General features: G+C 32.5%; 2 protein-coding genes across 2 annotated transcripts; both read left to right on the forward strand.

Moving 5' to 3' along the window:
- Window positions 1-1,999: 1,999 nt before the first annotated feature.
- LOC128984899 (peptidoglycan recognition protein 1-like) lies at window positions 2,000-5,434 on the forward strand. Its single transcript, XM_054404268.1, has 3 exons — window positions 2,000-2,229; window positions 3,160-3,287; window positions 5,304-5,434. The coding sequence occupies exons 1-3, from the start codon at window positions 2,000-2,002 to the stop codon at window positions 5,432-5,434; spliced, it is 489 nt and encodes a 162-aa protein (XP_054260243.1).
- Window positions 5,435-7,457: 2,023 nt separating this feature from the next.
- LOC128988164 (peptidoglycan-recognition protein SB2-like) lies at window positions 7,458-14,913 on the forward strand. The gene is made up of 4 exons (XM_054409398.1): window positions 7,458-7,630; window positions 9,237-9,539; window positions 10,373-10,500; window positions 14,685-14,913. Exons 2-4 carry the CDS (start codon window positions 9,253-9,255, stop codon window positions 14,903-14,905), a joined length of 636 nt encoding a protein of 211 aa, XP_054265373.1. The 5' UTR covers window positions 7,458-7,630; window positions 9,237-9,252; the 3' UTR covers window positions 14,906-14,913.
- Window positions 14,914-23,964: the final 9,051 nt, after the last annotated feature.

The following is a 23,964-nucleotide window of genomic DNA, read 5'->3' on the forward strand; positions in this document are numbered from 1 at the left end:
CGACAAAGAGTGGTGTGATCTAAAAGGATTGTTCATGACTACGGCCGACATGTTCTTTAGACAGTGCTGTTAATGAATAGCCCATACAGCCATACAGCGCAATGGCAACTAAGGGACTTACAGAGTGGAATCCGAACCACTTTGGCCTTGTAATTTACAAATTGGTTATGAGGATAGTACTGCGGATAGTCGTAGTACTCACTAGTGCGGTAAGCCACACCAGAGTATCACATCCACAGTGCATGCCTATAAATATCCACAATTATTCATGACCTCCAAGTTTGATTACAGGACGACGCCACGGTCCCAGTCTATCGCTGTATAAAATTAAATAACTTCAACTAAACCTTGATCGTTTGATTACTGTACTTATAATAAAGTGACTAATTTACATTTAGGTATTTACTGGGTAAGAAAATAATGGTTCTAGTTTTGCAAGTAGAACTATTTGCCAAACAATTACAGGAGCAATACTGCAATAGACAAAACCATCTCTAATAAAATAATCATTGTTTGAATTTTAACTCAAAATTGATCCTATAAAAACCATGTAACTACTTCGAACGGAAGCACAATGTAATTTACAGTGCTGCCAGTCAACGCCGAGAGACGGTGATTGACATTGACGTGGATTTAAGCAATCGAATGAACATCCAAGTGCTGGCAAGTGAAATGACATAATTCCTTTTAATTTTCACTTTTTGACTAACATTAATTCCTATTTAACATATTTTCTGGTGTTAGTTTGACAAATTGAATATATACTACTGAGACGTGTCGAACACAATTTAATTTAATATTTGTCTAACATCTTCATTGAAAGGGTTTATAATAAGGTTTTATTAGTTTTCAAAAGCATCTTTTAATTATATTTGAAACCATTGAAAACAATTTGTAATTACATGCGATTCATTGTTTTTAGTTTATTAATAAATCCCCACATAAACATTGGTAATATGATGGAAGGATCATGTTATTATTAGCCAGGACCATCGATGTATATAGTCTAACTTATATAGGCTAGACTGTATACATCGATGGCCAGGACTATGTTATTTTTTAAATGGCATTCCTATCACTTCACTCCCCCCCCCCCCTATAGCAATGATAACAAAACCACCGAGTTTGCTTTGACTTTGTGCACATTTCTTAAACTGCAATGCTTCGGTAGTAGAATACAACTGACAAAGCAATATTTTTCTGCTTGTTCTGTTTACTAACATTTTTTTGTGATAACACGTAGATAATATATCTTAGTACGTAGATTTAGATTTAGATTTTCTACTGTGAAACATAAATGATATTTTGAGTGCTTGTGAAGAAAGAAAAAGGAGTCCGATATCTGATATACTATTTTGGAATGACAAGTTGCGTCTTAACTAGATTACAAAAAATACTCCTAAGTGAATTAAAGGTAATATTATTTTCAAGAGTATACTTCTAGCCGGTTATATATATATATATATATATATATATGTTATTGCGAGTGCATTGTGTGCTATGCTTTTAATTTAAATTTATTGGCAATTCTATGAATCATTAAAGCAATGTCAAGCGTTTGATTCTGGATTCTCACAGTTTAAATTAGATTACAACAGTCTTAAAGTTATATACCCTTTGTTACTTAATATCTGTGCTAATAACAATTTATATGACAGAATCACAAACACTTAAGGAACATTTGGTGAAAACAAATCATTAGTTTTTTAGATAGGCCTATGTCAAGAATCTAATAGGTCGCTTTCTGAAGCCAGAGGAGATAACTACCAGGGCACATCAGTGTCATGTCAATATAAGTAATATTTTGCAGAATTATCAATATTACTACCCTTTACTTTGACGTAGGTTGTGTAAAAAGGAACGTAAGACTGTTTTCTCAAAATACAAGGATATTCCAAACTCCCTTAATGTATCGAGAAGATTTTTTATATAAAAGCAAACAATAAACCGAACATAATTTTTTTTTATGTGTATAAACAACAACTTTTTCATAGTTAAAATGGCGTCCCCCGTCAAGCCTCGACTAAGGGTTGTACCCAGGTCCGAGTGGTCTGCTCGACCTCCTCATGACCCTTCCAGCATCCCTGTCATGGTCCATCCTGTGAACAACGTCCTCTTCACCTACACCACGGGCACGCCATCCTGTGACGACCTGGAGTCTTGTGTTAGAGTACTGAAGGAGATCCAGGAGAGGCACATGGAACAAGGAGCTCCGGATATCGCTTACAAGTTAGTGTTTTTAAGTTGTATTATCCTTATTTGCCATTGGCTGTTTGGGCTATTAATTAACAGTCCTGGCTAAGGAACATGTCGGCCTTAGCCAGTAACAAGACTCATAAACATGACTCATCCTACACTCATCTCCATTCATACTTAGCTTAAAATACCAACCTGCCATTTCAATTTAAAGTATTAAACAAGTTAGTGATAAGACATTATATGTGGCCAGTCTCAAGTTTAGTTTTGTTATTAAATTTGACAAGGTGTTACTGATCCACATGCGTTTATGTAAAGTGAACATGTTTTATACTTAAAACAAAACTTTTCCGATAGCTTTTTAATCATCAACTTTGTTTTATCATTAGATAAATAAAAATCATTTTGTCTTCTTATGTTTTTTTTATATTTTTTATTAAGGATGAGCTGTCACTGTTTAAGTGTGTATTTAGGTGAAAAAATCATGTAGAGTGTAATGGATTGAGAGGTTTTGTGTAGCTTCTCAATTCCCACAGTGTAGATAATTCAATTAGATTTATTATAAAATAATCTTATAAAAAACTTTTAACCGAAACAAACTTGTAAGGATTAAAATAGTGTGTTGTGAACTCTAAAATATCGACAAACACCAAAATACCTGAATTACTCAGTAGTTATCATGTTATATGCCCTGTGTAGTCACACAATGTTTTGTTTAAAACTGAATAATTTAACCGTTTCAGTATAAAGAGCCTTTAGTAAATGTATCTATTAAGATGCGTCAAGTGCCTTACGCAGAACGTAAGACTCCCGGAAGGTGCTTTGAGTTCATTCACCCTTAATAACAAAACTACAATCTAAGGGCTCAGAATATTTCGTACTTTTAGTCCACATAAATAAAAAAAACCGACATGTTTGTTGCGAATGGATTTTCTTCGTTAAAAATAAATAACCGTTTTCTAGTTTTCTAATTGGAGGTGATCTGGTAGTATATGAAGGCAGAGGATGGTTCAATCAACCAGAGAAGAACTCCCAACATCCCGAGATCGATGGTCAGTTTGTGGAGATCGCTTTCATTGGTGATTATACAAGTAAGTTTATACTTACTACTACTGTACTACTTGTTACTACTAGGTACTACTGTAGTAGTATGCTAGTACTACTGTTACTATTACTTACTATTGTTAGTAATCAGACTACTGAGGAGTATATGGATTTTAACTGTCTTTGAGTCCGTGACAAACGTAGTGAATGTTCACTTTTTAGTTATAATTTAACTCTAAGACTTTAAATCATTGTAAGAGATTCTTGTGGGGGTACAGAAATGTTTAATGTTAGATATGTCAAGTTTAAGTTACAAACGAGTATGAAAGTGTTTTTCCAAAATGGTAACATTTAATACTTCCTTCGAACAGGGAAAGTAAGGGAATTTAGTAATTCAAAGTTTTTGCATTTATTAAAACCTAACATGTTCAGTCCACATCAGCATTAATTGCTATAGCCGAAATAAAAAAAAAACATCCACTGCAGCAAACCAGTATATTATCTGCATTAGTGAATAATTGGATTCATTCTAGTTCCATCTTACTTATAATGAAACATGTTAAAATTACAAGAAATATATAATTAGACCCAATACAAACAAAATCGTGCACGGTACATATATCGAAAATAAATTTATACACATTTTTACAAACTATATTTTTTGCTTCTGGATCCTAAAGAACGAAGTATTGCAGTAGCATTGGCCCATAATGTTTAATAAAAACGGCAATAGCTAATTTCCTGTAGGGAAATAAATAAAAATGGTTTATTTTACCTCTTTGCGTCGAACGATCCGTGTGTAGTTAGTACAACTACAGCTGTTTCATACCACTAGGGTACATCATCAGGTTGTTGGTAGAACGTTAGATAAAACAGCATTCATTCATAGATGAACTTGTCGAAATAAATATGTCTATATACACAAAATACACGAAAAACATTTAAATAACACGAATTTACGAACTTGGCCAAGTAACGAACACACGAGACAGGCGCCGATGGATGTTGCGTCATGACTGCTATCGTGTGTCCAAGCATCAGCTGTTACCCCTCCCCCCCAACTCCTTTATCAGGACCAGTTTTGTTTTGGTTTAAATGAATGACAGTATTGTAGATGATGTTAGATCTGAATGAAATTTGTTCGTTCAATATATGGTCAGGGTGTTCTTTGGATGCCTTGTATATTTCGAACTCCTCTATTGTGTCCATGTATCTGCCTTTAGTACATAAATGCATAATTTCTAGATTACTATGTATGTCCGTGTAGTTGTGGTTTGCGTTAATTATGTGGTTGGCGAATGCTGACTTCGAGTTCTTTTTGGGTATGTGTTCTTTTAACCTAGTAGCGAAAGAGCGAGCAGTTTGGCCGATGTAAAAGCTCGGGCAATCATTACATTTCATTTTTTCATTTTTGAAGTCAGCATTCACCAACCACATAATTAACGCAAACCACAACTACACGGACATACATAGTAATCTAGAAATTATGCATTTATGTACTAAAGGCAGATACATGGACACAATAGAGGAGTTCGAAATATACAAGGCATCCAAAGAACACCCTGACTATATATTGAACGAACAAATTTCATTCAGATCTAACATCATCTACAATACTGTCATTCATTTAAACCAAAACAAAACTGGTCCTGATAAAGGAGTTGGGGGGGAGGGGTAACAGCTGATGCTTGGACACACGATAGCAGTCATGACGCAACATCCATCGGCACCTGTCTCGTGTGTTCGTTACTTGGCCAAGTTCGTAAATTCGTGTTATTTAAATGTTTTTCGTGTATTTTATGTATATAGACATATTTATTTCGACAAGTTCATCTATGAATGAATGCTGTTTTATCTAACGTTCTACCAACAACCTGATGATGTACCCTAGTGGTATGAAACAGCTGTAGTTGTACTAACTACACACGGATCGTTCGACGCAAAGAGGTAAAATAAACCATTTTTATATTGCAATTTACGATCCAGAGGCTAACCCGTCAGGAAATAAATAGGTTTACGTAATAATGCATGTATTGTTTAATCAAATACTGAACTTGTTTCAGAAAAAGTGTTGCCATACTGTTTGGCGAAAGTGGCTTTGGAGTTGGTGGGAAACAGTATACATGACAAATACATCGCAAGCACATACAAGTTGAAGGAGAGCCATGTTAAACTCAACTTCGACGAAGAATAAGTAAGGAAAATATTCGTATTTGGTACAGTAATAATGCTACTATAAACAGAGCACGCTTTGTATAGGCCATTAATGGCGTAGGCCTACAAGTAGTGTATTCTTTAATAACATGTCAAATATATACAGCAAAGTTTACTTTGCTATGACTTAGCTTTGTCGTGATAATTTGAGCCTAAAAGGCAATTAGCATTATTTTAAATTGTCCTTTTGCCTTATTCGTGAGTTAATTACCTTATTAGGGAGGTATTCGTAAATGTATGATAATGTAGAATAGATATACTGCCTAAATAGTTATTAAATTTAAATTTTTAAGTTTTGATAGTCTTAAGATTTTTTTGTATGGTGGTTATTTAATCAGAAAGTATCAAAGTATTAAGTATTAAAGTATTTAAGTATTTATAATAAAAAGAACTTTTTAGTTGATCCGTCAACAGATTTTTGTAAGTACAAAAGCTGTTGTAAAATTTAGTCCTCATTTTTTGCACCAATTTTGTTAATCAATTAAGTTGACATTTTGGGAAAAGAATATCTACCTACACCGGACTGTCATAGAACTATTCCCGTTCAATATCAACCTACTACTCTGAGGACTTAGGAAATTCTTTAACACTTAGGGAAATAGTTATAGGCTTGTTCACTGTCAACAGAAAAAATAACCACACATTTCAATTGTTCTGGTTATATTGTTAATCTATGAAGTTTATAGACATCGTTTTTAAGTGCAAAAACGACATTGTTTTGTATATATGTGGTAACAAAATCCCACGGCTGAAGGTGGCATTCTATTTTAAGAAGCTTTTAAAATATCTATTGTTCATTTCTCACCCCGTTCAAAGAATCGGAAAATCCACTAATTATATATAAGTTTATATTAAAGAAAGCATACTAACTCAGTACCTTGAGAACTCTACATGTTTCGACCTTTTTTTGTTGTAAAAAAATATAAAATAATTTCAGGGTACTGAGTTAATATGCTTTTTTTAATATTTATAATAAGTAGCCCTTTATCCAAACAATTTTATATATAAGTTTATATATTACTGTATCATACATTTATGGACGAGGTTTACATTATTTATTTTCTATCAAAGTTATGTGAATTTGTATATCAAAAGTAAGGAAATTTTGTAAAATTTTTCTTTACGTGCTGAAGGGTTGAGATGGCACGGTAATTATTCGAAGTAAAACAATGGTTTTCATCTTTGTTGGTAAACAGTTTTAATATGTAGAGCAATTAACCTATGAAAACAATCATCAAAATAAAACCCTAATAAACTATAAAAATTACCTCTTCTAGATGAAAGTAGATATACTATTGCAAACCAGAGCTCATTATACACAAAGGCTCAACAGAATACAACAAACAATTGCATGTTTAGTTAATTTTGTTTGTTATGTTTACAACCTTAACAGCACCAAGCTCTACAACAATTTTCCAAAGGGCCTTAAAAATCTGGGAGTCCTTGTGCTCCAGGACCCACCAGCTCGTCTACGAAACCCAGATAAACATCGTGCAGAGTAAATTTGTAAATTGTAAATTTATTGTAAAATTGTAAATTGTAAAATTTTAAATTGTAAGTTTATTGTAAAGTGTAAAATTGTAAATTTGTTGTAAAGTGCAAAATTGTAAATTTATTGTAAGATGTAATGTTTTAAATCCATTGTAAAATGTAAAATGGAAATTTATTGTAAATTGTAGAATTGTTAATTTATTGTAAAATGCAAAAAAGTAAATTTATTGTAAAATGTAAATAGTAAATTTATTGTAAAATGTAAAGTTGTAAATTTATTGTAAAATATTAGAGTGACAATAAGATGAAGAGTACAGATTTGTTACTTTGGTCGTGTTTTGTTTATACTAGTAATTTGTCTGCATCTCTGCTAGCTCAAATAACAAAAAAACTTAAATTTGCGTAATCTTATCACCACACATTGTTATAATCGTAATATTCCGGCTTAATTGTTAAATAAACACACAAACAATTTATCTTTCAATCACATAGTGATCAATCATGAAGAAGATTCCGATGTGGTTAGCAACGACAATTGTCACTTGTATTTGTTCTACTGGGTTAATATTGATTGCTATAGTGTCTAGCATTGTTAGAAGATAACTAATACATACTGGTTTTGATGCTATTGCTTGTACATTGACTAGTTGTCTTACTACTTTTGGGTTGAATTGTTTTCTAAACGGTAGGTAAAGTCTATCTTCCTATTTGTAATACAATTTCAGTTTTTGATTCGACTTATCTGATCCATTATTGTACTCTTTTAATACTTTATTCAGCTTTAATAGTTTTCAAAACTATAATTTTTAACTAGCCTCTGAAACTTTCTAAATTGAATCGAACTGTATCGATTCGAGGAAATGTAATAAAAATACTATACAGGGTGATACTTAATTATTTTTACACTTTTTAAAATTTAGAAATTAAAAGCTATAACACCTATCATCACGGGATGAGAATCAATTGAAAGATGGCATTCTAAAGTTTTTTTTTTACACAACTTTGGTAAACATAGTTACAAAATTAACCTTTGCAAACATTTTTAGATTTTAACTACGATTTTAAATTAATCATACAATTTAAAATCTGTGAACGCTAAAACACAGAACACTTTTTGCTCTTTTGAAGTCATGTTCCTCGCAGCTTACAATAATGGTGAACAACATTAACTGAGTGGTAAATTATAGAACTAATTGACCCCTAGTGGTATTAACTTTTGAAAATTCAACATAGAGTTTGAATTTTTTATATTCAAAGAGGTAAAAGTGTGTAAAGAATTTAAAATCGTAGTTAAAATTTTAAATGTCTGTAGGGGATAATTTTGCAACTAAATTTACTTAAGTTGGGTCAAATAAAACTTTATAATCCCTTCTTTCAATTTATTCTCACCCTGTGATGATAGGTTGTAAGTTATGTTTTTTCTTTTTTTCATTTATAGAGATTCAACAGTGTAACAATAATTTAGAATCATCCTATTCCAGACGTACTCTATTGGCAGAGCTCTATTTAAAAGTAATACTAAATTATAGATATATCGAATTCCCCAAAAGACTATGTCACTAAATCCTAAATATAAATGTAATTTAAGCTATGTGATTTTAAATTATATAACTACAAAAAGGCCACTGAGTAAATAATTCCAGTATTCATTAGATTTTTTACGAACTCTTTATTTAAACAAATATCATATTTGTTTTTATCGAGAAAGTAAAAAAATACATTTCCACACAGGTTAACTCGAGTGGAAGTCGTTTGGTTCTATTTTCACTGTTTCCACTGTTATAATTTATGCAAATAAATATTTTCAAAGCCATTCAGTCGGTATAATTATTTTTCTATACCATTCTATCCTACCCTACCATTACTTCTCCTAACCTACCACACTTGTTGGTTGATAGGTTCTTTCAACCCAAAATTGTAGTACCAGTAAAACTTTCTGAATAATTAACTTTTATGGATAACTGAATTTTTAACCCGTTTTAAAACAATAACAACTCTAGTAGGCTATTTATGACATGGAATGCAAATTCTACATCAGTTAACATTACATTAGTTCTAGTTAGTTAGACCTGTGGTGGTTTTCCCGTCATAAATCTTACCGCTTGCACTTTTAGGGTTTATTTAAATAAATACTTATTCATAACCATACCCTCCCGTGTAATTATAAAATGTTTAATGCATACCTTTCTATTCGATCTCAACATTTCCATCCCTAACCCATCCTCCCCACCTACTCAAACCCTTTCCAAAGCTTTATACCCAATTGAAATAAGTAAATTGTACGATTACAGATAACAAAATTTCAAAATGCCGAAGAGGAGGGACAAAAAATATAACCCGTATCGCCAGCCACCAATCAGGCCGGTCCCGAAAGTAGAAGGATACGACCGTGAGATCGTCCCCAGGTCAGTTTGGGGAGCGAGACCCGCAGCCCAGCACCCCCCTATGACGGCAACCTCCCTGCCTGTGGAGAACGTCATCTTCACCTACTACACTCAGACAGATGCCTGCGACAGCGAAGAGTCTTGTCAGAGGATCATGCGAGAGATGCAGGAGTTACACATAGCTCGAGGCCTGCCCGACATTGCTTACAAGTAAGGAGACTGCGGTGGGTAGACTTTGCTTTGTAAGAAACTCTTGAATAGTAGATTACGTGGGAAATTGTGATGTTAATTCTGAGGGGGGATAAAATTGTATTCACAAAAAATGCTAGGCCTACCCATAGAACCAGCCACACTCAAATTCCTTCCCCGGTGAAGGAGCTGATAAAATCTAGGTGTCGATAGCTCCACGGTTTTGACTGATTGAATATTTTAATTTTATTAAAGGTGCAGAGATATAGAAGCGCTCAGGAAATCCTGCAGACGCTCATGTATTAATAGTCTTTTGAAAACTTGTCCTGACTTTTAAAATGACTCTGTAAGACAAAGGAGTTTTCTGCTCTGGACAATTCGATACAACTACTCGAACTATACGTTAAATTATTTAGCAAGAGACTTAGACAAAGGAATAGGTGAGATAATCTAATGAACAAAACATCATATAAAATTCCTACAAAGTTTATGGGGCCTGATTGGTACGTATAAATGAAGAATTTATCCTGATTCTGTTGAAATAAATTTTGGTTACTATTATTCGTACTGGTTCAAATTGGAATTTTATTGTCATAATATACGAATTTACTATGACCCTAATATTATGATACTAATATGATCTGTTTATCTTTGAGACAATCATTTTATTTTTAGGAGATTTTGACCCTAATACAAGTGTTAGAAAACTAAAATGTTTATATCGTTTTCTTCAAAAAATATCTTAATTTTAATAAACGCTATAACCACTATTTTGTAACATATTGCATGGATAAAAAGGTATGTGTTATTAAATAATTTTTCCTTCAACCAAATGCGAATTGTTCAATGTTTAGTTTTGTCATTGGAGGAGACCTGAAGATTTACGAAGGAAGGGGGTGGGACTTGAGGCCAGAATTGAATGAAGTATTTCCAACTTTTCATGACAACAGTATTGAGATTGCCTTCATAGGTGACCATAGAGGTAGGTGCAGTTGAAACTACATATAAGTAAATACTAGCCTAACATTAACAAGAGCTTTACTCTTACATAAACTATATAGAAACGTATATGTTTAGCTTGAATATTACAGGGCATTTTAATTTAACATGAAAGTTTTCTGTGTTAACTCCTTCTCTCTAAATATTAAGACAATAATAAGACTTGGGCATCAATATTGCCCAGTTGTAGCTGGATTCCCAGTTTTAGTGATTTCCCCATCGAGAAGCTATTGCCGTATGTGGTACGGAAAGACCTAGACCCGGGGCCGATTTCCTGGGTTGAGTAGTATTTGCGCCGAGTAGTATTTGCGCCGCGTAGCACCAGCGCCGCGCCAGCTAATTAAATGAGGGTTAGCAGTTTTGACAGGTTAACAATGGCGGAACCAATCAACTGCACTAATAGGATTATTGAGGACTTATGTTCCTACCAAATTTTACTTTCAGCGTAAAGTGGTTGCATGCAGTCACCTCGTGACCCATGCTAATGGTTACACATAATTTTAAATCTAATAGGCCTAACTGCAAAATCGATGCCACCAAAAATATCTGCACATATCGTTCACTGGTTGACAACAATACACAGTACACTCCGCCGTTTCAGTATAAGGGCTACCTAAAACAAATTAATTGCCAATAACTCAAAAGAGAGGAAATTACGAAAAAAAGTTTGTTTCTGTACCAGGTTTGGTAGTAATACATCGCGCTTCGGGAAGCCTGGGAGTTGAGACAGGCCTTATATCAATTTAAGTTTATCTTAAGTCTAGAAATACAAGTACATATTAAGTTTACAGAATAACTCTCTAAAACGTGTAGTGGCAATACCACAAAGATACCCCACTTTAGGCGTTTTTTACCATAAAAATAAAATGGGGATCATTTTTTTGCCACTAATTCCAAAAATCCTGATCTTTGCCTACATATCCCCTACATATAATCCTCATGTACTATATTCGAAATCAAGCTAAAAAAGCTAATTCTTTCATTTACTGACCCATTAAATGTAAAGTACAGTAGGTATAATATAGTAATATGACCTCACTTTAGGCACTTTTTCTCCATAAGAATAACATGGGTGAGTTTTTTTAGCCATTTTCTAATGACCCTGCTTTCAGCCTATACAAGCCCATGCAAATGTTCAATACTATTGTACAACTAAATAAACATTACAAATCCCCATCCATTCCCACGAATATTTTAAAAATCATCAACTTGACAGTGCGAGGTTTGCACGTGAACTCGGGCGTGCTCCCGGCCTGTGCTTATCGCTTCTCGTGCGATTTTGATTAAATTTGGCATGAATGTGTAAGGTTGAATCACCTTGATTAAGTTTACGAACCACCAATATCGGAATGAAACCTGTTGTTATTTACCTACACATATAGGTATAATATAAATAAATTAACGATAGACCAAATTTAATTCTTACATTAATTTTACAAATAAAATATTGATGAAAGGTCGTCGTCTGTGGGTGTGGAACCAATTATGCTGGCGGCATTTCCTTTCTGTATGGCCATGGCAATTCGTTGTATTAAGTGTCTCCTTGCTTTATGGTCGCCTGTTTTTTCTATTAGCTTGCGGCCTATTTGATTTACCCAGTTCTTGCCTTCCTTGCACCATGGCCCAGCAGTTTCCACACCCAGGACAATTAATTGGTATCCTTTTGACGTAATATTAGAGTATTTTGTATGTTTTCTCTGGGTGGCCATTTCAGCTGCTGCTCCGGATTGCTTTTTTGTTTGATTTATATAACTTACTGCGTAAGTATCAGAGCAAGTGAAATCCCAGATTAGACATTGGCCCTTGCTCCAGGGGATGATTGTGGCTCCATCTGGCCGCTTCCCATCATTTCGGTCAAGACCTGTGGGTTCCAGTTGGGCTGGGATGTCAGCACACACCAAAGCTTTTTTTATCAGATTGTTAACTTCAGCGTGTCGGAAAAATCTTCCAGAACTGTTGATACAGGATAACGGGTGTAAACCCCTCTTATCTACGATTTCACCACAGACACACTGAAATTCTCGGCAGAGATTACAACCTAATGTAAGTCCAATACTAATTTGGAAGCTTTTGTCATCCATAAACATACCAATGTTTTTTTATGGAAAGGCATGTAACCAAACAAATAAAATGAATATTTGGGGTTAGAGGTTAGATGAGTTTAAGTTGTGAGAATTATTAATGACATAGAGGTATAATGTATAAAATACTTATTGGTATAAAAACTGTCTTCTTAAAGATATTTTTGAAACACTGTTTAAAAGCTAATTTAAAAATTATTCACTAATAATCACTGAAACTTGAAGAGCAAAATGTTTATCATAATTAACGATACTTACGTCTTCTGTACCATAATGTTAAATTCGCAAAAAAAGGATGTTTTTAGCGAATTCCCTATAGGGAAGTAGCTATTACCGTAGGTGGCACCGTAAGACCTAGGCCCGTGACCAATTTACTTTTTCATTTTGTATAGATTTATATACGTCCGTGAACGCGATAACTTGAGTAATTTTAGTTGGCTTGTTTATGGATATATTTTGATCAAACTTGGCAAATCTATTTATTTTCTACTAAGCTTTCCACATTTTACTAAAACTCCACTTTAATAGTTTCCTCGTAGCAGCTAACCTAGGTACTCGTTCAGACAAATGGAAATTCGCTTAGTCGGCAGGTTTGCTGCGGTGGGGGTATTGTCTGTTTAGTTTAGCTAAGTGTTAACACACAATGAAACTGTGTACCTGATACCATAAGGTTTTTTGTGAAATAACTTTTCACCCGTTTTGATTAACCAATGTTTTCGATGTAGGTGTCCTTGTACATCTTATGATATAGCAAAAGTGTCATTTTGGGCTTGCCCCCCCCCCTCAAGTTATTGATTTATTTACATGGTTAACTTTTTTAGAACCTGTAATTATGAAAAACCATTTTATAATGGGGTTTTATGTATGAACCCGTGATCCTTCACTTCGATCACCTTTACATAGCAAACAAAAGACGAAACCATATGGATCTAAACTATACTGGATAACGTTTTTAATCACCAGTGGTAAAAAGCCTTTTTAGTCCCTAGGGAGTACAAGTCAACTGTTGTGAACAGTTGTAAATGTCGATTGTAAGCAATTACATGGTTCGAAATTATTTATCGATTCATTTATTCGGTTAGAGGTTTCAGAAAGGTTTTATTGTAGCTTATTGTTGCATTCTTATCAATTGTGCGACATATCGATGATATATTGTACAGTAGGTCAATTGTAGTAGACGAAATGATTGAAAATTGAGCCCTTCTTTTGTGGATTCTACGATGTTCATTCTGCTAAATTCTACTCGAAACTGACAATGACAACACCATTGAGTGACCAAAGGTAACATAAGGGAGTGGGTTACTACGAAAGGTATGGGGATATATACCCCTAGCAAATCCCCTTAATACCAATATGCCGAGCTGTTTGCATTCCACATAGCACCGCAGACTATCCTGGTGCAACTATTCTCTAAAAACTTCATAGGAAAACAAAAGCCCCCCTTCCTCCTAAATTAGTAATTTGATAAGTAGAAAATGTCTACTGGTTATAATAATTATAGTTCAGGAAAAATATCTATACTAACTCAATACTGCATGTGGGGGTATACAAGTGTTTAATCATTTATTATGTGCAATAGTGCACTACTAGTACAAGTTAATTAGGAGTATGCAAAACGACACTATTTACAAGCAACTCAGTCAAGTAATGTGTAAGTAATTATGACTCTCGTCACTTCTGCATCATTGAACTAATCAAACTCCGCGGCGCTGGAAGCACGATTTAATCCGCGGCGCAAATGCTACTCGGCGCAACTGCTACTACACGGATTTCCTGTCTTTTTTCGATGTCTCCAGAGGCAAAAAAACCCTTCCGTTCAAATGTATTTATATATGTCTTATACATGTGTGTGTCCGTTGTGTTCGTTAGCATAGGAACTCAAGAAATAAACATTAGAGTTTAAAGAGTGTTTTAGACGTATTTTTTTCTTTCGAAAAAAAAACTCACATTTCTGCTTCTCCATTTTTTTTATTTTCTGTAAACTTCATAAGCATTGTTTAACGTTTTTTAAGGGAAATGTACAAACTTTGGTTATTTACTGAAACATTTCCATTCCCACTCATACACTCAAACTCATCTGTTTCAGGTCTTTCGTTGGAAAACCCAATGAATAAACTCATAATAGAAGCTTTTCACGCTATTGACATCGGTACGAGACTGAAAAACGTGATGGAACCGTTTCGACTTAAGGAAACTACGCCGAAACTGAGAATTGAAACTATGGGCGATGACGAGAGATCCTGGAAACCTGTGAGAAAATGCGATGTCACTATAGAAGACCCTATAGACAAAGCAGACAATTATTGATGATGTCGATTGTATGGTTTTAAATTTTGTTAATAACTTTAAAAAAAATTTACATTGCTGTAAGTGATAAATTATTTAAATTATGTTTTACGTCAGTGTAAGTCTAAGGTTTTATTTAATTAGTAGCCTTTGCGCAATTGTTAATTTTATTATTTTGTTTACATCACAACGTTTGTTTGGTTGTTGTTATTTTTTAATAGTTCGAGTTACTTTCACAAGTACAGTATTAAGGGAAACCCCATTTGTTGATATTAATGCTCTAACAAAATGTTTTAGGTTTGTAACAAACTATGTTTATAATGAAATAATTTATTTTAAAACAGTTTAGGAAACTGGTTTACATTATAATATAATCCGATAAATAAGGATTTACAGTCAACGGTTCTATGATGTCTTAAAAAGTTGATTGGATAAACACACATCCAACATTTGTTGGTCACACATCACGATGAGTATCAAGTCATTACCAGGTGAATAGTTGGATTCAGTGCCACATTCATCACTACGGAGATTCGCCTGTCGATAGCATTGATTAAGCAATCTGGTTGTATACCAATTACATTCACATTAATTACTCTGTATGTTTCAAATATATAACTTATATTTTATTAGTCAATGTCAAACAAATGCTTCCAAGAATTTGTGTGGGTGACTTTTTTCTAATCTGAACATCTAAAAATGTTCGTTGACAGATATAAAAGTTTTTTCTTACAATATCAGAAACATACATTTGTATTTTGCTGGTATAGTTAATGAAAATTGTTGCTTTAGTCTAATGTGTAAGCTTAGTTTTGAATGATTTAAGTGTATTTATCAAGCTAATTTGATCAAAGTTAGAATTTATGTTTCATTAACAATAAAGCCATTTCTTATATTTAAACAAAAAAGATTTTTATTGATTTGATTGTTAGAAACAATCTTCGCCCCTTACGAATATTTTGCAAAGTAAACTAATTTACTTTATACAAAAATTGTGAGGCTATTTATTCTAAATAAATTTTTGATCTGTGTTTCCACAAAGGCTATTGGTTGGGTTAAGAACTTTCCAAATACTAGTAGAATTGGCTTATTATCATATCATTATTATATTATTTGTTGGTATAGGACAATTTAAGAGTAAAACCACAAAAAAAAACCTCTTAATTTAAATCCTTTGTTACAAAATCTTCTTATATACACTTCATGGAGTTAGCTTGAAAAATTTAGTTGATTTTTATGCACTTGATTTGTTTAGAGCTCATCAGTTTACTCGGGTTAACGTAAATACTTTCACCTTCGCCTACTTCAAAGATGAAAAATCTAATTTCTGAAGACTTGTTCTGAGATGAAGAGTCGTCACGTAGAAGACTAACGACATTGACACAACGTGGTCACGAACACGTGACTGATTTACGTGACCTCAACCAATCCCGTGGCTTTATTATCTCCTAACTCCACAACCTCGTCATTTCTTCGGTCCTTAGAACCTTTAGTGACGGTAAATCATTGTGTAAATCGAATGTAACATTTCGATGGGGGTTTTAATATTGTAACAGTACGTTGAGTAATTTACAATGAACAACTGTTGGATTTTTCTGACTAACTTAAATTTGAATAGAACCATCGATGTAACAATGTGGATATTTTCTGTCAAACGTAAATTGTATTCCAATGTTAGTGGTAAAAAAATGAAAAAAGGGATACAAAAGCTTATAAATTCATCTAAGTTTGAATTTATGCATGATTCGTTTGGATAGACTTATAAGAACTGACATATCGAACAAATCATTGTTTTGCAAGAAATACAGTTTTTTTTCTCAATAAAATATACTCTTTTTCAATTAATACTTTTTTTTAAGCAAATGAACGTGTTTAGTAAAACATTTCAGTTTTCTCAGGTCATGAGTAAAGATTGATAACCGTACAATTCAAATGCATACATACATTGTTGTAATAAACAAATTCTTCATTTTTGTTGTTTTTGCCTCCTCCAAATTTAATATTCAGGAAGGAATATTAACAACTTTTCATATTTACAATTTATAATTTTAATGTAGGGCTTTCATAGAACTGTCTACAACAGTCTACATGTTCTTCAACCATGAACAAACCAGAAACTGTAAGCACATTAGAGCAAATGATAATGGAGGAGGAAATATGGGAAAAGATTAATCTCCTGACTTAAAGAGTAATTAACGTTTTTACGGCAGGATAAGCTCATGGAAATGCTTATTTCCTCTTGCTATTACTTTCCATCCTGTAAAATGCTATTTTTATTCAGGTGTAAAATGTAGCTTGACCTCATACAGTTTGATTATAAGTTATGAATATCTTGTACCTTGCCACCACAGTGATTATTATAAACACACTAGCTGTTCTTTCAAAAGCTATATAGTATTTTCGTCTGATTATCTCGGTTTGATTAAAAATGCTGTGAAAATTACTTATACAAATAAAAGTTTTAAATAATTTACCATTTTAATCGCAAATTAATAAGAATCGATAAATAAGTCAATTTTAAACAATCGTAAAAAATATTATATTTTTCAAAAAAATATTATACAACTCATACTAACAATAGGCCTAGGGGGATCATTAAAATAAAATTTGTCGTAAATTCGTAATATTAACTCTTTTACTGTAAGTTCGGTACCGTAATTCACATTTGTTTTATGTAAAAAGTATTATTTTTTTCATCCTGCATTGAGTTATATTAATTTTAATTGCTTATATTAATTTTCTGATGGATTGACTTGATGGATAGACCAACCCTTTTCCAAACCAAACACATCATGCTATAAGCTATAGTAATAGTACACTCATAGTAGCTGAACCAAATAATAACCTTTGTAAAAACGCACAATAAAATCTCCACAACAAACAACAATCTCCAATTTTGTGGAAAATAGTTAAAAGAACAACTTTCCGACAAAAACTCAAGTAAAATATTTTGTAAGATTAATTAAAATTCTAACCGTGAGTTTCCAAGACCAGTGAGGACAATGTTTACACGGTCAAGATGAGTTTGTTCGGCCGACAAAAGGGATGTTTAACTAAAGCTGTATTTACTTTGCTGTGGCAAAAATATATATTTCTTTAAATACAAAAGGCAAAAAATGTTTAAATGTTGTATGAAAAAGTTCTAAGTCTTTCGCGAATATGTATGCCTTAAATATATATCTTTATGAAATAGAAGTTGGGTTAGAAGACATATTAAAACAATAAGTGTTCCTATAAAATTTAAATAATAGTTATTTGTGCAACTAGTGAGAAAAGTGAGCAATTGACTCACTCGAGAGAAATCCTTACTCTCGAGAGAAATCCTAAATCCTTAGCCGTAGACGAGTGAGGAATGGTTTCTCGAGTGAGGCAATTGTACTTTGAACTCGAGTTGCAAATTATACTTTTCCTACAGTTACCATAAAACAAATAAATTGGTGAAGAAACATAACCTATTTTTACACAGAAGTGAACTTTTAATATTACATTTAATGTGAAGTGACAAATACAACAGTACAACAGCTGACCAGCTGATTTACAGCCAGTGCTGCCAACGTATTTCGTGCGCATACGACGTTGCCTGCATGTTACGCGCTCACTATTTCGTGCCTTCACGTTGCAAATCTGGAGTGAGACAAAGTAATTAGAGTGAGACAATGTTAACATTGTCTCACTGATGAGCGAATTGGCCACTTTGCTTTCTCAAATCAGTGAGAGAACATGTACATTGTTAGGCAACTGTAGGAAAAATTTTGTATATTATTTTTTTATTATTATTTTATTGGTCCTAGCAATACCTTATAGCCAAGATCTTTATATTTCCATTTTGCATATTCTTATTTCATGAAATAAATTAGTATAATTAAATGTTTGTTGTGTTCAATTTTAGCTGGCATTGTGTACAGATTGTGGCATTACAAATAGCATAAAGATGTTATGGTTCTCCTTGAGTGTCTTCATCATTGGTAGCCATATTGGATTTTAGTCCCATAAAAGCGATGTTAACTTTGACAGGACATACCATCATTTGAAGCAGCATGACGATGTTATTTATAAAGATATAGTTTTGAAAATTTATAATTAGGTTCATATTGTAGGGTACTATTTTTGTAGGGTAAGGAAAAGATATTTAAAATATTTGTTTTTGTCTTTTCTTAATAAGTTATTTAATTAAAGGCTTAGCTAATGATCATTAACTTATTAAGTGGAGGGAAAATAACAAAACTAAAATCTTGACTCCTATAGGACCACTAAACCTTAATTTTAACACCTCAGTCATTATTTTATCATATCACATCAGGTTTCTTATAAATTTTGTTACAAAGTTTAAATTGATCTTATGGGACTAAAATCCAATATGGCTACAACTGATGAAGACTCTTAAGGAGAACTATAACATTTCTTTATGCTATTTGTACTGCCACAATCTGTACACATTACCAGTTAAAATTAAACACCACAAACATTTAATTCTACAGTTTAAAATCTTATAAAAAGGAATAAAGAAATAGCATTACCATAAAACTGCAATGTATTCTACAAACCAATAATAACATACATTTAAAAAACGTATTGTAAAAATGTTATGAGCATTTAGAAATAACAGGTGAAAAAATATTACTTAATCATCAAATAATTCTCACTAATTCTGCTCAAACTTAGCTCATATCAACCGTTTCAGTTACTTAATTATTAACAGATTTTAGTATCTATAAAAAGGCGAATTTTTATGAAGCTCATGTTTGGTTTAATTATTCAACAGAATATACCTCTTATGAGTGAACTTTGGCTAATTACAACCGATCTAATTGCTAAGAGGGGTTCAGGAAGGTGATTGCTCAATATATCAATGTCATGTTAAACCAACCACAACCCCTTGTCTAGCCTTCGTACTAAACATTGGCTGAGTTTGGAAGAACAATTATTACATATGATACATATGAAACTAAACACATATTTTCCTTGAAAATGTATGTATAAAAAGCTAAGTAATTTATACATTAATTTTCTACTGTAAGAAATATTAAATGCGGGAGGGACGGGTTTGATTCTTCGAACATCCACAAAACTTTAATGGGTTTGTTTTAAATTTACTTCATTGGAAAATTCCGTACTGGCGTAGACACAAGCGAAAAAGCAAAGAAATTTGAATCAGTAATTAACTCTTTGAACTGAATCTATATGTTGAACTAAGTCTGTGAATTGAACGATGCAGATGGAAATCTGATTTTTTTATAGTTTTTTGTTGATGTTTAGTTGTAGATATTATTTGTTGTTCAGTACCTTCTTCAAACTATTATCTCCAAACATTATTTGAACTTTTACAATATAAGGATTTAAATCTGTTTAAACCAAGTAAATGGTTAGACTTGATCCCAGTTTATTACCTACTATATTATATAGTTTTGGTAAGAATTTATAACCGTAAATTGACAGTAGGGTGTTTTAAAAATATCACCTCAAATTTTTACCTAATAAAACTGCTGTGTTTGCATTAAATTTTTAAAAATTAATTTTAAAATATTTATTCCCTTCCTCTGGAAAAGAAGAAAAAAGAAACGTTCAAGTTAAATATCATCTCGCTTCCCAGGAATGAACTGGTAGAGACTAAGTCAATACTTCTGTGGTTTGGTGCTGGAAATTTTACCTCTGGATTTGTTCATTCTTTCGCTGAATATTTTGTTACAGTTTATGAAAACCTGCATAGTAACTTCTATAAATTTTATCTGTTATAGCTTCTAAGACTTGTTTGTTTTGTTAAGCTTTAATTTGCTTTGAACCTATTTGTCTCCATATTTATTTGTGAAGATGTCTATTGTATGTACATGTGGAAAATAAAGATTTTAATTTTTCTAGATTTATTGGTTCATCAAAGAATACACCTCAAAAATATTGTTTTAAAAATGTACAGTACAGAGTTTATATGATTGTAATAACATTTGCGTTGTAAAAGTACATTTTGTTAACAATTACGTTGCAATATGGGTTTATAAGGTTTATTTGTTTACATATTATTCTATTACACATGCAGTATTCTTTTTGGGAAAGTTGTTAAGTTCCTTGAATGTTTTTAAATGTGCCGGGGATGAAACTTCATCACTGTCTCACAACTCGCAAGTCGTTTCTTAAGTTTTATCTTTGCTATATTATTTATATTTTTCGCATACAAAATAAATTAGTTTTTAATCATCAAATCTTTTTTATTATTTGTTTATAATTTAATAAAATGATACAGTAAATTCTTATACTATATGTAAAACCACGGTATTGATTTACCTAAGCTTCATTGGCCTTATTTTCAAAATAAAATGCTCTCTCCAGGAATAAAAAATCAAAATTCTTTTCATGTTAAGGATACAAAATTTTGGGACAAAAGAATTTTTCACCCAAAACTGCAGTAAATAATGTGTATTTATGTGTTTCGATCGGAAATTAAATTTCAGGTAACGAGGTTTTTCAAAATGGCAGAGATCAGTGTTTGGAATTGGTTTTAGAATAGCCATCATACATTGATCATTGTTGCTGATATTGAAACAATCACGGGAATTGGATTTGTTACGGGTTCAATCGAAAATTCCATTTCCTTCACTGATCAGTGTTACACGATCCTTGTTTTCATAATTCTGTAGGAAAAACCAAGAGTACTTTCCCCCGTAAAATGTATTTATTTAACTTCGTTAGGGTGTATTGATTTTGGTGACGTAATGACTTTCTATTCTAGGTCGGTATTTAATTTAAGAGTGTTGAATAATAAAACAAAACAGGGGTGTAGTTTGTGAATGAATTTAGAAACAATTAATTTACATTATTTTACATGAAAGTAAATAATAATTGAAATTAGAGAAAAACATTGTTAATTTGTTATTTTCAATTCATTGCAAAATTCAGTAACTTTATTGGTTTTCACAAGATACTTTACAAAATAAATAGCAAACTAAATTAAATGTTTTTTATTGTTTGAATATAAGAAAAATATCAAATTAAGTTATTTGAAACCAATGAAACCCATGCCACCATGCAACTCCATTTACATGAGAATATAGGCTTTTATCTCTTGAGTTTTGGTTTTAACAGGTACCACAAAAAAATTTCGACATCACTTTAAAACACCTTTACAGTTAGGTTAACCATGAAATGTAATACATTAGCTATTCTTGTATTTATAGAGTGCAATTGCTGGTTGTTCTAGTAGCTCGTACTACACGCAAGATTTTTCCTACCACCATCTTTTAGTTGTTAATAAAATTATTATTTTTAGGTTCTGGTATTTTCTTTACGGCTGTTAACGTACCTGATCCTTGGCTGTGGTTGTTTTAGAAACGCCAACAGTAAAATCAGCTGATTAAAGAGCGGGAATGATCCATTCCCACTCTAGAGCGTAAATGCGCTATTTTGCGTACTGTTTACAGGTGTGGCAATGTGATAATTTCCATGCAGTGGTAGGAAAACTTTATTTACCAAGTATCGTGTACTGTGCAGGTTTCAATTTGTGTATTGGGGTCTATTGGGGTTCTCTTCAAACATACCACACTTGAAACATAATAGAAGATCCTCGTCAATATTACTGACCATCATGTATATCAACGGAACCGGAAGTAAAGGATCGCCGACCGGAAGTGATTAGTCAAAGCTACTTTGCTTGTTTCGTCCGATCAACGTAACATCTAATACGTTATTCTGTGCATAACATGCAACAGCGAGTATTTGTTATGAAAAGCTTATAGGCAATGATTTCCATAATATGGAATTATATCACATATTGTATGACGTTCATTTTATTTTTAATTTATTTCTTTTAATGATTTGTAATTTTTGTGTAGAGTTAAATATTGCAGTTTGAATAAACTGTAAATAAAGAAGATATGTTGTGGTATTTCTTTAGAATTGAGCACATCTCCCGACACAACAGGGGATTTCAAAATTTCTTTGCACTTGCAGCTTTAATTTCGTGTAGTGGTTAGGCATCATCATGATTTGGGGACAATGTTTTTTTTTTATTACATAAGGAGTTCTCCACTTAACACTAGAAACTTCGAAATTGGAATTTTTTTAGGCACTTGTTTATCTTTTTAAACCAAAAACCTTTTTTATCAATGGAAGAATCTCTTGCAGATCTGGAAAACGCGAGACTTATGACTTAATTGTGAGGCTTCTAAATCTGATTTTCTTCGTAAGGATGTTCAAAATACATTGTCGGGGTCCATACCACATTTTTTCCAGGGATATTCGAAACTTGGGATAACTTATTTCGTTAAATTGAAATGTGAAGTGGAAATCAACTATTATGATTTTTACCACATTAGTTAAAGACATAGTGTACCTAGTTTATAGCTTCAACTTTTTAAAATATTTTGGTATATTTTTGGCTTAAATAAGTCTGGTGTAAAATAGTAAACCTCAAAAAATTATAAGTTTTAAAATACTTATTTAAATACTCTTTTTAGCTATTTATTTATTTAACCACTAAAGAACACGAACTCATTTCAATGCAAGTGGTGCAGATTATTACTATATACGACAATACTGTAAACCTGAAGACGATCATATTGTCAATTATAACTTAGATGTAAGAAAATAATAAAGGGACACTATTTCGGGCGTCGATGCTGTACCAAGAAGTCAAAAGACTTTGGGCTATACGTTGATCTATCTAACAAGTTGTAGACATCAAAACCCCCAAAAAATAGACAATAAAAAATACGAAAACAGTTCTTAAGCAAATACATTGCTCAGTTTCAAGCGAAACTATTACTCTATCATAAAAAAAAAACTTTAAAAGGGTAACCTTGCGCAAATTGCCCATTTGATTACTCAAACCTTCAACTTACTTACTTTGATCCTCTACGTTCAAAACTTGTTTTAGGGTCAAAAACACAATGCAATTAAACATTTTACATTTCAAAATTGTGTTTGTTTAAGACAGTCAAATCAGGGTAATAACTACGAATTAACAGTAAATTAAATTTGTTGGTTGTGGATACATACTATAAAGAGTGATATAGCCCATCTTCCTCAAATAGGCTATCACTTAAGTAGCCTAGCCTATTTAAAACCCATTTCCATTAACTATTTAGTCCCTT

Source organism: Macrosteles quadrilineatus, unplaced genomic scaffold, assembly GCF_028750875.1.
Source record: "Macrosteles quadrilineatus isolate MER2022 unplaced genomic scaffold, UCM_ALF_1.0 Scaffold_2__2_contigs__length_208266976, whole genome shotgun sequence".
NCBI lineage: Eukaryota > Metazoa > Arthropoda > Insecta > Hemiptera > Cicadellidae > Macrosteles > Macrosteles quadrilineatus.

What these genes read in the sequence shown, in the direction of transcription:
- LOC128984899 (XM_054404268.1), top strand. Translation starts at nt 2,000, where the DNA reads ATGGCGTCCCCCGTCAAGCCTCGACTAAGGGTTGTACCCAGGTCCGAG. An exon ending in GCTCCGGATATCGCTTACAA is followed by an intron (nt 2,230 to 3,159) that starts GTTAGTGTTTTT and finishes ACCGTTTTCTAG; the next exon opens with TTTTCTAATTGGAGGTGATC. An exon ending in TTTCATTGGTGATTATACAA is followed by an intron (nt 3,288 to 5,303) that starts GTAAGTTTATAC and finishes AACTTGTTTCAG; the next exon opens with AAAAAGTGTTGCCATACTGT.
- LOC128988164 (XM_054409398.1), top strand. Translation starts at nt 9,253, where the DNA reads ATGCCGAAGAGGAGGGACAAAAAATATAACCCGTATCGCCAGCCACCA. An exon ending in CTGCCCGACATTGCTTACAA is followed by an intron (nt 9,540 to 10,372) that starts GTAAGGAGACTG and finishes TTCAATGTTTAG; the next exon opens with TTTTGTCATTGGAGGAGACC. An exon ending in CTTCATAGGTGACCATAGAG is followed by an intron (nt 10,501 to 14,684) that starts GTAGGTGCAGTT and finishes CATCTGTTTCAG; the next exon opens with GTCTTTCGTTGGAAAACCCA.